The sequence below is a fragment of the Sciurus carolinensis genome, chromosome 6, assembly GCF_902686445.1.
Source record: "Sciurus carolinensis chromosome 6, mSciCar1.2, whole genome shotgun sequence".
NCBI lineage: Eukaryota > Metazoa > Chordata > Mammalia > Rodentia > Sciuridae > Sciurus > Sciurus carolinensis.
In genome coordinates, this window is record NC_062218.1 from 130,149,440 (window position 1) to 130,162,571 (window position 13,132).

At 40.7% G+C, this 13,132-nt stretch overlaps 2 protein-coding genes and 1 pseudogene across 7 annotated transcripts in view; 2 read left to right on the forward strand and 1 right to left on the reverse strand.

The window, feature by feature from the left end:
- Positions 1–1,822, reverse strand: part of Znf346 (zinc finger protein 346) — a 50,798-nt gene extending 48,976 nt beyond the window's left edge. Inside the window, 1 exon segment of the mRNA XM_047555255.1 lies at positions 1,634–1,822. Within this exon segment, the coding sequence (XP_047411211.1) occupies positions 1,634–1,808 (175 nt within the window). The 5' untranslated portion in view covers positions 1,809–1,822.
- A 104-nt stretch (positions 1,823–1,926) lies between these two features.
- The window catches only part of Uimc1 (ubiquitin interaction motif containing 1), a 155,322-nt gene continuing 144,116 nt past the window's right edge, over positions 1,927–13,132 (forward strand). For 2 of the 6 annotated variants that reach the window (XM_047555246.1, XM_047555247.1), the window contains exon 1: positions 1,927–1,980. The gene's annotated coding sequence lies outside the window, so the exon portion shown is untranslated. The remainder of the gene's footprint in view (positions 1,981–13,132) is intronic. The other 4 variants (XM_047555248.1, XM_047555249.1, XM_047555251.1 and 1 more) reach the window with 2 other exon arrangements.
- On the forward strand, positions 8,370–9,191 carry LOC124986676 (holocytochrome c-type synthase-like; annotated as a pseudogene).

The following is a 13,132-nucleotide window of genomic DNA, read 5'->3' on the forward strand; positions in this document are numbered from 1 at the left end:
TATAAGAAAATAAAAGCCAGGAGAACTTAGTGTTGCAGGTATCTACCTAGACCTCATATAAATATGGGACAAGTGAGGAAGATAGGGCAATGAACTGGATCATAATAGGGAGACCATATATTTATACACATATAAGCAGAAAGTTCACTTTTCAGTGCATAGCTGTTGTGTTCTTTACTTCAAGGAATACCTTTCCTATCTCCTTCCCTAGTCACTTCCTTTCCCCCTCAATTCTTCTTCTTGAGGTACTGGGGATTGAACCCAAGGGCATTCTATCACTGAGCTATATCCCCAGATCTTTTTATTTTGAGAAAAGGTCTTGTTAAATTGCCCAGGCTGGCCTTGAACTTGGTATCCTCTTGCTTCAGGCTCCTGAGTTGCTAGGATTACAAGCATGTGCCACTGTGCCCAGTCTGCATTTCCAATCCTTACATTATCCTGTTCCCTGGATTAGACTCTCTGGGGGCAAGGTCGGTATCTTCCTCATCTCTGCAACGTTGATGCTCAGTCTTGGAGAACAGTGAACGTCGGTCAAATTAATGAAAGGAAAACTGGGAGGAGGAGGCAACTTTGTTACAAACATATTTAAAAGTATAAGAGAGAGCCTCAGAAATACCATACATATTAATTTAGGACTCAGGCTAGACTTATTGTTAGATTGGAGAAGTATAGACTAAAATTTTAAAATATCTTCCTTAGATATGGTTAAAATTCAATTTTAACGATAAAATTGGATTTTTCAGTTCACAAACATATTAGACTTTCCAAGATTAGTCTGCTTAGTAAGCAAACCAATCATTAGAGAAATATGATTTCCCTGCAGATACCTGACAGGATTAGCACAGAAGCCCAGACACAGTTCCTCTTTAGAACTGTGCAGGGAGTCATACAACCAGGTCAGGCCAGCTCTTTCCATCCTCCTTTTTCCATCTCTCATCTTACCCAGTCTCGGGTCAAACACAGAGCGAGCTGGGAAGCTTCACCCTTAGAAGTGACACCCCTCGCCCCCAGGTGCCCTTGGGTACACAACTTCCTACCCAGTGTGAGCTACAAAGAAGCTGGAGCTAAAGAGAACACCCAGGTCAGTTTCTCAGACTCCTATCCCACATCTAACAATAAGGTCCCAGCAACAGAAGCCACACACCTAGAAAGAGGGGTAAACTTGGGCTCAGGCACAGGGGGGTTAAGGAGAAACCCTTTTACATGTCTCAGAAATGTAGGGCTTGAGAGAAGAAAGAAGGCAAGAGACATTACAAGTGGGGAATGCCGGCGACTGGGACGATGGGGAGTCAGGGAGAAAAGGTAAGAAATGGTACTTGGGCCGGCCACGAATTTGACAAGGAAGGTTCTGTGGATCTCTGAGAGGACAGTTCTCGAGTTTAGGGAAAGGTGCGCTCTAATAGATGAGAAAGAAGGGAGGGGAGAGTAGGGGCCTGAAAGTGCGGGGTCCTGGAGTCTTAGTGCATTGGGGTCCTGCTGGGGACGTGAGTCCTGGAATGGCCCGGCGCTAAACGCAAGAAGGCGGGCCGGGCGCCAGGGGGTGCGATTAGAGCCCCAGAACAGGTCCGAGGTCCCGCTCCCCGCGAGCAGAGCAGGGGTGAGGGGCTTCCAGTCCGTGAGACCTGGGACTCACCTTCCTCCCTCCCCACCGGCTGGGTACCGGACACTGCTTCCCACAGGCGGCGCGCCCTCTCGTGGTCGAATCGCACCCCCTCCGGTTCCCGGCCCTCCCGCTCCTCCGAGTTCGTGCATGGTCCGGCCCCTCCGCTATCCGCAGTCTCCACGGTACCCAACATCGGATACTCCATCTTTCCTACAAGCGCTAGCGGGTCCAGAGCGGCTCCTGCACCTTGGTATCGCGAGATATGGGTGGGCGTGGATTGGGCCCGGCCAACAAATCTCGCGAGGTTTGGACGCTGCAGAGCGCGGAGAGGTGCGCAACCTGGCGTAGGTTTCCTTTTGCTGCCTTTGGGAGCTTGGGTATGTACAGTGGTTTCGAAAACCGGTTGCTGTTTCCACAGCAAGGTCCTTCCCTGAGATGGGTTAGTGCATTCTTGGCTCAAGGTCCTCACCTTGCCCACTGTCAGCAGTTGACACTTCTTAATTCGTCTTGTTAGGGAAACTAAGGTCCTGATCCTGAAGAGTTTATTACTAGTAAGTAGTAGAGTCAGATTTCATCATTATGTTTCGAGTACCTTTTGTTGAGTTCCTACTGCCAACCCCTAGATCAGACCTTCCCTTAAACTCAACCTGTATGTCTTAGTAGGCTTTTCCAACAGTAACCGTCAAACCCCAGATTTTATCTTCCAACTTCAGACCTGCTTCTCCCCGAGTCTTTCAGAGCCACCTTCTTGTACTTATGTTATTTATTATAGTAGTATCCTTGCTATTCCCTTGCCTTCCCCTTAACGTATTCACAGCATAGCAGCCTCAAGGACTCTCATATAACAAGTCCGATCATGATTTTCTCATACTCAACTCCTCCAGTGGCTTTCCATCTCATTCTTAGTAAAAGCCGAAGTCCTTACTTTAACCAACAAGCCTTACGCAGTCTGACTTCCCTTAATTTCTCTGACCTTAGTTATTGTGTTACTCAGTCCTCAAAGCCTTAATTCCTGTCCCAGTTACAGTGACCTGGAATGCACTTCTCCCATATTTCCTCATGGTTCTGTCTCTTCCTTCTCTTACTCCTCCACACATACTCCATGTCATCCTTTCCTCCTTTTTTTCCCCCTCAACATTTATCAGACACAGTATGTGTTTTACTTTTTATCTTGTTTATTGTTTATCTCCCCATTAGAAGACAAGTTCCCAGAAAACAGGGATTTTTGTCTATGTTGTTAACAACTGAATTCCCAGCACCTTGAAATAGAACCTGGACCCTCCTAGGTACATACAAAATATTTGTTGAATGAATGAAACTTGTAACATAATCACCTTATGTGATTTTAACCTCATTTATTTAAATACTTATTGAGAATTTATTATGAATAATGATATGTTTGGGGCATTGGAATACAGTGATGAACAAGACAATTGGAGAAAAGCTCTGATAGAATTTTTTTATTATTGTAATGCAGAAAAGTATAACAAAAAGTAGTGCTAAGGTCAAGATAAAACAAGAAAATATATTGGATAAATGATGAGGGAGGATCGGTATTTAGGGTGTTCATGGAAAGCCTCCTAAGATAAAACAATTGAGGTAAAACTTGATTGATGAGAAAGGTATAGCCATTCGAAGAACTGGGGAAGAGTGTTCCAGGTAGAGAATATCACGGCAATGATTCAGACAGGAGTGAGTTTGACATATTGAAGAAACTAAAAAAAGGACAATATGGTTGGAAACTAGTGAACCAAGGGGCAAATGGTAGCAGAGGCTAAAGAAGACAGAGATTATTCTTACTTGAGATCATCCAAATCATCAGTGCACTTTATTCCATTCTTGCTACAGATCTTTACTTACTTATAATTCCCTCTTAATCTGCAGGGGACATATTCCAAAACATTCCATGGAAGTATGAAACTGCAGATTATACTGAATTCTGTATATACTGCTTTTTCCTCTATGTACCTAAAATTAGGCACAGTAATAATAATAGTTGTTATTATTAACAACAATAAATAATAATAAAATAGAACAATTATAATTATATACTATGATGGAAGTTATTTAGAACTTATAAATTATTTATTACTGAAATTTTTCATTTAATATTTTCTGACCATAGTTGACTCTGGGCAATTGAAATCATGAAAGTGAAACCACAGAGGAAGGGGAACTAATACACTAAAAATATTGGGACTGGGGTTGTAACTCAGTGGTAAAGCACTTGCCTCACATTGTGGGTTCGATCCTCAGCACCCACAAAAATAAAGGTAGTGTGTCTGTATACAACTGAAAAATATTTAAATAAATAAATAAATAAAAATAAAAATATTAAGTACCAGCTCTGTCAGGCCTTAGGCTCCGGAGTTTCCAATAAAGTTGATGACTGATGTTTGTGCAGTGCTTTACAGTTTACAGAGGACCTTTAACATATAATATTTAAACCTCAGGAAATTTCTCCTATGAGGGATTTTTTCATATTTGACAACAAAGAAATAGACTGTGAGAGGTGAAGGTTTGTCAGGGTCACATAGCTAGATAGTTACAGAGCTCATGCTTGGATGCTGGTCCTTTGACTGCAAATCTATGTCCTTTTGCTAACATCAGATAACTGACCTAAAAGTCAGAAATTATAAATTATTTATCTTGTATTCCATTATTTGTTTATATTAAAGAAGAGTTGTAGTTATCCATATTTGAATAGCAAGAGTTATTCAACTGGTAATTCAAGGACCAGAGGACATTTTTTACAAAGTCCAGAACCCACGTGGATACTTTTGAGCACTATCAAGCTAATCCTGGGAATGAAATATTTAAATTGCTGTGCATATTAAAATAGAACCCTTCCTCCCACTTTCCCCCACTTCCTTCCACTCTTAATCTAAATGATGGTCAAAATAATTTCCATTCTCCAACAAATGCTGTCAGGGTTCATCCCCTGAGCCACAGAGACTATACTACTGAGTGTCCAAATGGTCTTCATTGTCACCAGTTTTCTGCTTTGTCCTTGTGTACATGCTTCCAAAAATGGCCCAGACCTAGATTCCTTGTTGGGACGTTATTGCAGGTGATGCCCCTCATATTGTCCCGGCCCGCGGGACATCAACGCAGGACGGCAAACCTAAGAAAGAAGGAATGAAGGGACAAGAGACGCAGGGAGTGACAGCAAGACAGGAATTCTGATCAAGCTGCAAATTTTGATTGTTCTCACGGGTATTTATGCTGAAGGAATGAGGGGTATGACGAGGTGCAGGCTGGTTGGCTGTGTTCTTCTATTGGGCTCCTGATAGGGTGCAAGTTCGCGCTGGCGGGAAGGTGAAGTTCGCGCCGGTGGGAAGGTGAAGTCCCGGAAGAGAAGCCGTGGACGCCATAGGCGCCATACTGTCAGAATTATCAGCCGGGAGGGGGGAGGGGCGCTGCTGCTTATTGTAAAGGTCAGAATGTTCTCAGAATGAGAACTTCTTGGTCCCTGACATCATATTTTGGGTGATCACTTTTTATATCTTTCATGTAAAAAAAGGAGTCTCGTCTCCCAACCACTGTATTTTTTATCCCCCCATTGGAGATGAACAATCCCAGAGAAATGACTTTACCAAGGAATAAGAACTGGATACAGTTCACACATTTCAGTTGTGTAAGCTGTGGGGTGCGGGGGGTTCACAGGGAGCACAAACCTACACTACAGCACTTAGTTAAAATATAATTTCTGCTCTCAGGGAGATTACACTCTAGTTTGTCTAACTTGAATATATCTATCTAGTAATAGGCATTGAAGTGTTTACTAAGTATGTAATATCAGAGGGTGCATGTTAACTGCCATAATAGAGGTAACAGTGAAGGCTAGTGTGGATAGGGATGGAAAATGAATCCATAGTGTGGGGATCATGATGATAACTGGGGTATCTACTAGGGTACTTTGTACTTCTCTGTTGGAGGTACATCTGTAGCTTTTAGAGGTGATTACAGATCTGGTGGAGGTTTTTGTTTTGTTGCTTTTGGCTTTTGTATTTGTTTTTGTGGTACTAGGGATTGAATTCAGGGACCCTCTACCACTGAACTACATCCCCAGCCTTTTCTATTTATTTATTTATTTATTTATTTATTTATTTATTTATTTTGCGGTACTGGGGATTGAACCCAGGGCCTCGTGCTTGTGAGGCAAACACTCCACCAACTGAGTCATATCCCCAGCCCCCCTTTTTATTTTTTATTTTGGAACAGGGTCTCATTGAGTTTCCCAGGCTGGCCTTGAACTTGAGATTGCAGCTGGTATTACAGGCTTGCCTCACCATGCCTAGCTGCAGATTAGTTTCTACTAATGGGATATAAAGAAATGTTGTTTGAATCTGAAACTGAGATTGATTCAAAACAGCAAGAATGCCCTTGAGGAAAAACTAAGAACCATACTCAGCTGGGATTGGGGTGCACATTTTTGCTACAATCTTTGTTTACTTCTCAGGCTGGATAATTTTGTAGTACCTTCAGGGCTGCAAAGAAGCAATGTCTTCAGGGATGCCAGTTTTAATTCAGAGACTTTTCAAGGACAAATTTGAAGGTATAGGGAAGTTTACTGGTCATAGACTGGGATTTCCAGAACATTTTGTGAAGGCAGGGAAGGAAGAGCATAAGGTTATATTCATTGCACCCAACTTTTCCACCTTATATCCCACTTAGAAAATGAACATAATCTATAAGGCACATCAACAGATAAGGCTGTTTCTTCTCATTGTGGCAGTGATGGTCCAGAGATTCCAGCTACTCTGGGCCTGTTGGGCTACACTTTAGCTGGAGGAATGGATGCACGGAGTCATACAGGGAAGAGAGTTCAGGCACAATGGGTGGCCATGATGTCTTGAACTCTTAATGGTATCTGAGGTAAGCAGGATGGGGATTAACTCCACTAAAGACAGAAATGAGCAGGCTATCAGTTATAGCTGTAAGCTACTTGGCTTAACATCAACTGCTTCATTCTGCACTTATAACCTCTGTTTCCTCAGGGATATTACTTAACATTTGAGAACTTGTTTCTTTACCAGTAAAAGGGGGAAATGGCACCCACCTCAGATGGTTTGTGGTGAAGATTAACCAATTTCCTTAAATTAGCATATTGCATGGCACATAGTAAATGGTAGCTGTTACCATTTTATTCTGATAGAATCAGCTTAACAATAAGCTTAGTTGCTTAGTTAGGCAAGGACATAAGTATTATTCATATTTTTTCATATTTTAATTCTTACTACTTGGCATAGTGCCTGACAGAGGAAGCTCAATAAGTATTTCTTGAGTAAACGAATGGAGGAACTGAGGGGAATGTAACCACTGAAATATAAGCACTAAGAAGGTAAAGGAATGTTTTTTGTTGTATCCCAAATATTTAAAATAACACCTAACACATATTAGGCACTCAATAAACATTAGTTGGGTAAATGAAGATGGATAAGCACTGGTCTTTGCTTCTAGGCTCCTACTTATCTTTCAGTTCTCAGCTTAAATGTATTTCCTCAGGGAAGCCTTCCCTAATATCCCTTGACAAAATTCTCTGGTTATGTACTTTCTGTACTTCACTTTCATTGCCATTCAACAGACTTATAATTATTTGTGGGTCCTGAATCTGTCTTATTTACTTTATCGTTAGTTCCTTGTATTAGGACACATTGTTGGCCCTCAGTTTTTATTGACCATCTAATTGAGAAAAACAAACAAATGTTTTAGAATGGAGAATCACTGTTCTCTTAAAGGAGGAAACACTGGTTCAGAGCTTTGGAGGATGAATAAGAATTCTATATGTAGAGGAGGAGAAAAAATTAATTCTAGACGCTGAGAAAATTGTGTAACAATGCTAAGGTGTCAGAATATGTGACACTAAGGAATAGTAGCTGGAGCCCACTTTCTGGAAGTTGGTAGGAGCCAAACTTGGAAATTAAGATTATGTTTATTCAGTGGGAAGCTGTGAGCTATTAAAGGATTTTATGCAGGAAAATGATAGGATCATTGGTGGTAGTCTGCAAACCATTGTAGTATTCCAGTATTAGGGACCTGAACCAGTGCAAAATATTCCATGATAGGGGCCTGAACCAATGCAAAGGCAAAGGAGGAGTGAATTCAAAAGTCTTTCTAATCCGGGCATGGTAGCACACGCCTGCAATCCCAGTGGCTCCAGAGGCTGAGGCAGGAGGATCTCAGAAGGTGGGGACAGCAGATCACTGTCCTCGGGGCTTGGGTTGGAGGTTAGAGCTGGGGCCAGCCTCTTGGAGCAGCCTTGGGTAGGAATCAGCTGGAAATTTAAAATAGTTTGGAGTCAACACTGATTCCAACCATGTCAGGGTCTTAAGCCCCCTTGCTCTTCTCAACCAGAGACAAGGGAAGGGGACACTCCCCAACAAGGTCAGACCAGGATAGGTACGGCCAAGTGACCCGCCCGCAGGCAGCCCTCCGGGTGGAGGAGCATCAGGGAGACCAGTCACAGCAGGAACTCATTTACTGAGGAAGTCACACAGCTTTTATGTAGGGTGAAGGCTAGGCAGGAACCAATCAGCTTAAAGGTCAGCAAGACAAGGGGGTTCACGCAGGTAAGAATCCCAAGGACTATATGGCAAGCACGAGCTGATCACATTCGCGGAACTGTTGTTAACTAATCCGCGACTTTGGTCCGATTTATCCTCATTAACTATTGAAACTGCCTTTGAGCCTTGATCTTGCTCACTCGTCAGGGAGTAAGGAGTCAGCCTGAGTTAGTTAACGTGTCATTAGTCCCAACACAACCATGTGTTTGTCATCCTCTACTCCTGATGTTCTAGTTCAGACCTCAAAAACTTCAGATCATCAGGCTACATCACCACCTTCACGATGCCCAATGCTTGATGGGAAAATGAAAGACTGTTCAATGAGTGCGGAACCCCCTGGTCCAACCTGTGAGAGCAAAACATACTCTGTGCCTGCCCATCAAGATCATGCATATGAGTATGTGGATTGTCCTGTTACAGTTGCTGCTGCTAAGAGTAAGGAGAACCCGGATCCTTCAAATCTGATGCCACCACCTAATCAAACACCAGCTCCATATCAGCCTTTTCCTTTGTCTACTGTCAGAGAGGAGTCATCCATTCCATGAACAGATTCAGAGAAAAAGTGGGTTTATCCTTCTGAGCAGTTGTTCTGGAATGCAATGTTGAGGAAAGGGTGGAAGTGGAAGGATGAGGATATTAGTCAGAAAGATATGTATAATATCATTAGAATTCACAATCAGAACAAAAATGAATAGACTTGGAGGGAGATTTTGAAATGGGAAGCTCTTTATGCTGTGGAGCATCTTTGTGGTTCATCATTGAGCCAATTTGGAGGGGAAAGCAAAAGAGTATTCACCACGGGCAAGAATTTGGTCCTGAATGGGGTATGTGTTGCCCTTGGACAGGCATGATTGGATCATCGACCGCTGGGCACGGAAGTTAGATATGTGATAGATTACTACGACAGTGGTGAAATCAACAAGGACTACCAGTTTACCATCCTGGATGTCCACCCTGCCTTGGATTCACTCTCAGCAGTATGGGACAGAATGAAAGTTGCTTGGTGGCCCTGGACATCATAACCACTGTTTTGTTTGTGATGCAAAGTATAAACTGTTTTTTTTCTGAGAGATACAGTAAACTATTTTCCCCAAACTGAATTGCACTCATGATGTAACGAGAACTTCAAGTGGGTGATCACACTTCATCCTCCACTTATTAAAGGACCCTGGCTCCATTCAGTTTTGAGCTGCATTTTGCCTTGCAGTTTATAGCAGATCGTTCTAAGTTTTCTGCCTGTTTGGTTTAAGTGGGAAGCAGTCCCTCAGTTTGTCCCTTAGCTGCAATATTGCCAGTGTATTTCTTCTGGAAAAGTCTGAAAAACCTCTGAAAAATAGTTTTTAGAAAGTGAGGAAACCTGCCTTTTTCTTACTGTTTTCTCTGAGAGCAGTGCACTACTCATGAGCTTTTACCTGGTCAAACCTTATAAAATCATTTATTATAAATGAGCAATATCTTGGGGAAAAAAAAAAAAGACTCTCATTTCTGAGGTCCCTACAATTTAGTAGAGTCCCTGGACAAAATGCAAAACCATACCTTTGTACTCAGAAAGACTAAGGTGTGTCTTGGCTCTCTAAATTCTCATTTATATGCATTTTCAGACTGGGCCTCCTTAAAGAAGTTTCAACTCACCATGGGGTGCTGATGCATATACTTTGAAACATATATTTTAGTTTTTAAAATATTTTTCTGTTCTGATATGTAACTCTGCTCCCCCAAAACAGGTCTCTTCATTGTCCTTAGAATTTCAAATTATTCTAACTTTGAGTCCCATTCCTTCCTCCATTGGAAGCCTGCCCCCTGGTTGGGCTAATCTGATGTAAAAGCCTAGCTCAAGTCACAGTGCCAGTGATTATATTTAGCAGAATATTAACATTCACTAGAAGAGTATTTTTCTCACATGTAGTATGTTTGCATCAATTCACTGTCTCAATTTTTATGTTTTAAGAAAGCTTTAAACTTGCTGTTGAAATTCCTTGTATCTCGATGTTCATAGCTGCTCAATTCACAATAGCCAGATTGTGGAACCAACCTAGATGTCCTCAATTGATGAATGGATAAAGAAACTGTGGTATATATATACAATGGAATACTACTCAGCCATAAAGAATGATAAAATTATGGCATTTGCAGGCAAATGGATGAAATTGGAGAATATCATGCTAAGTGAGATAAGCCAATCTCAAAAAAACAAAGGACGAATGATCTCGCTAATAAGTGGATGATGACACATAATGGGGGGTGGGAGGGGTTAGTGTTAGGGTTAGGGTTAGGGTTAGGGAGGGGGGCAAGAATGGAGGAAGGAAGGACTTATAGAGGGAAAAGAGGGGTGGGAGGGGTGGGGGGAAGGGAAAAAATAACAATGAATCAAACAACATTACCCTATGTAAATTTATGATTACACAAATGTATGCCTTTACGCCATGTACAAACAGAGAAACAACATGTATCCCTTTTGTTTACAATAAAAAAAAAAGAAATTCCTTGTATCAGTAACCCAAAAACTGGTTGTTCTAGTTATAGCAACATGTTACAAATTACTATTTTTTAGTATTAATATTAAATCCTTTAATTTATCCTGAATACTGTAGTGTTAAATTAATGGATGGAATTGGCAGTCTATGAGTGATTAAGTTGGTATGGATTTCTTGGGTGTATCAGTTTTGTGTGGAGTTTCAAGAATCCATCAAGCTTAAGTTCTACAAGTCAGAATATTTGTTCATTTTTAAATAAAGCTGATAGTTAACAGGTTTTGAAAAAAAAAAGAAACTGGAACAAGACAGGGATGCCCTCTATTCAACATTGTCCTTGAAATACTAGCCAGAGCAATTAGACAGATCAAAGAAATTAAAGGAATATGAATAGGAAAAGAAAAACTCAAGCTGTTGCTATTGACTGAGGACATGATTCTATATTTAGAGGATCCAAAAAACTCCACCAGAGAACTTCTGGACCTAATAAATTCAGCAGAATAGCAGGATATAAAATCAGCATGCATAAATCTAAAGCATTTTTATTCATAAGCAATGAATCATCTGAAAGGAAAATGAGGAAAATAAATCCATTCACAACAGTCTCCAAAAAAATATGAAATAATTTGGAATCAATCTAACCAAAGAGGTGAAAGATCTCTACAATGAAAACTACAGAACACTGAGGAAAGAAATTTAAGAAGACCTTAGAAGATAGAAAGATCTCCTGTGTTCTTGGATAGGCAGAATTAATATTGTCTGTATGGATAATATTATCTGTATGGATGACCATACTTCCAAAGGTGCTATACAGATTTAATGTAATTCCAATTAAAATTCCAATGACATTTCTCATAGAAATAGAGAAAGCAATCGTGAAATTCATGTCTAAGGACAAAAGTCCCAGAGTAGCCAAAGCAATCCTGGGCAGAAAGAGTGATGCAAGAGGTATCACAATACCAAACCTTAAACTCTACTACAGAGCGATAGTAACAAAAACAGCATGGTATTGGCACCAAAATAGACAGGTAGACCAATGGTACAGAATAGAAGACATGGAGACATACCCACATAAGTACAGTTATCTCATACTAGACAAAGGTGCCAAAAACATACTGGAGAAAAGATAACCTGATCAACAAATGGTGCTGGCCAAACTGGAAATCCATATGCAGTAAAATGAAATTAAACCCCTATCTCTCACCCTGTACAAAACTTAAATCAAAAATCAAATCAAATCAAATCAAGGATCTAGGTATTAGGCCCGAGACCCTTCACAAAATAGAAGAAAAAGTAGGCCCGAATCTCCATAACATTGGCTTAGGATCAGACTTCCTTAACAAGACCCCCATAGTGCAAGAAATGAAAGCAAGAATCAATAAATGGGATAGATTCAAACTAAAAAGCTTTCTCTGAGCAAAGGAAAAAAATAATGTGAAAAGAGAGCCTACAGAGTGGGAGAAAATCTTTTCCACACACACCTCAGGCAGAGCACTCATCTCCAAAGTTTATAAAGAACTTAAAAAACTTTACACCCAAAATACAAAGAACCCATTCAATAAATGGGCTAAGGAGCTGGACAGACACTTCACAGAAGATATACAGGTGATCAACAAATATATGAAAAAGTGCTCATCATCCCTAGTAATTAGAGAAATACAAATTAAAACCACCCTAAGATTTCATCTAACTCCAATTAGAATAGCTAATATCAAGAACACAAGCAATAATAAGTGTTGACACAGATGTGGTGAAAAAGGTACACTCATACATTGCTGGTGGAGTTGCAAATTGATGCAGTCACTCTGGAAAGCAGTACGGAGATTCCTCAGAAAACTTGGAATGGACCCACCATTTGACCCAGCTATCCTACTCCTTGGTTTATACCCAACGGACTTAAAATCAGCATACTACAGTGATGCAGTCACATCAGTGTTCATAGCAGCTCAATTCATGATAGCTAGATTTTGGAACCAACCTAGGTGCCCTTCAATTGACGAATGGATAAAGAAACTGTGGTATATACACACGATGGGATATTACTCAGCCATAAAGAAGAATAAAATTATGGCATTTGCTGGTAAATGGATGGAGATGGAGAATATCATGCTAAATAAAATAGGCCAAGCCCCAAAACCAAAGGCCTAATGTTTTCTCTGATAAGTGGATGACTATATAACGAGGAGGGGTAGCAGGGGTAGGGTGGGGTGGAGAGAAGAATGAAGAGTAAAAAAAAAAGAAGTGTAATAATACATTTGTTTGTGTTTTAAGTTGCAGTGCTGGGGATTGAGCCCAGGCCCTCACACATGCTAAGCAAGTGCTCTATCACTGAGCTACCTGTGTTGTTTTAAACCACTAGATTTGAGGAAAATTGTTGTAGCAGCCATATGAAATTACTACATTGCCTCTTTAGGCTTTGACTTTCTTTTGATGGATTATATAATTGATTTTTATCTAATTAAATATTTTAATCAAATTAAATATATAAATAA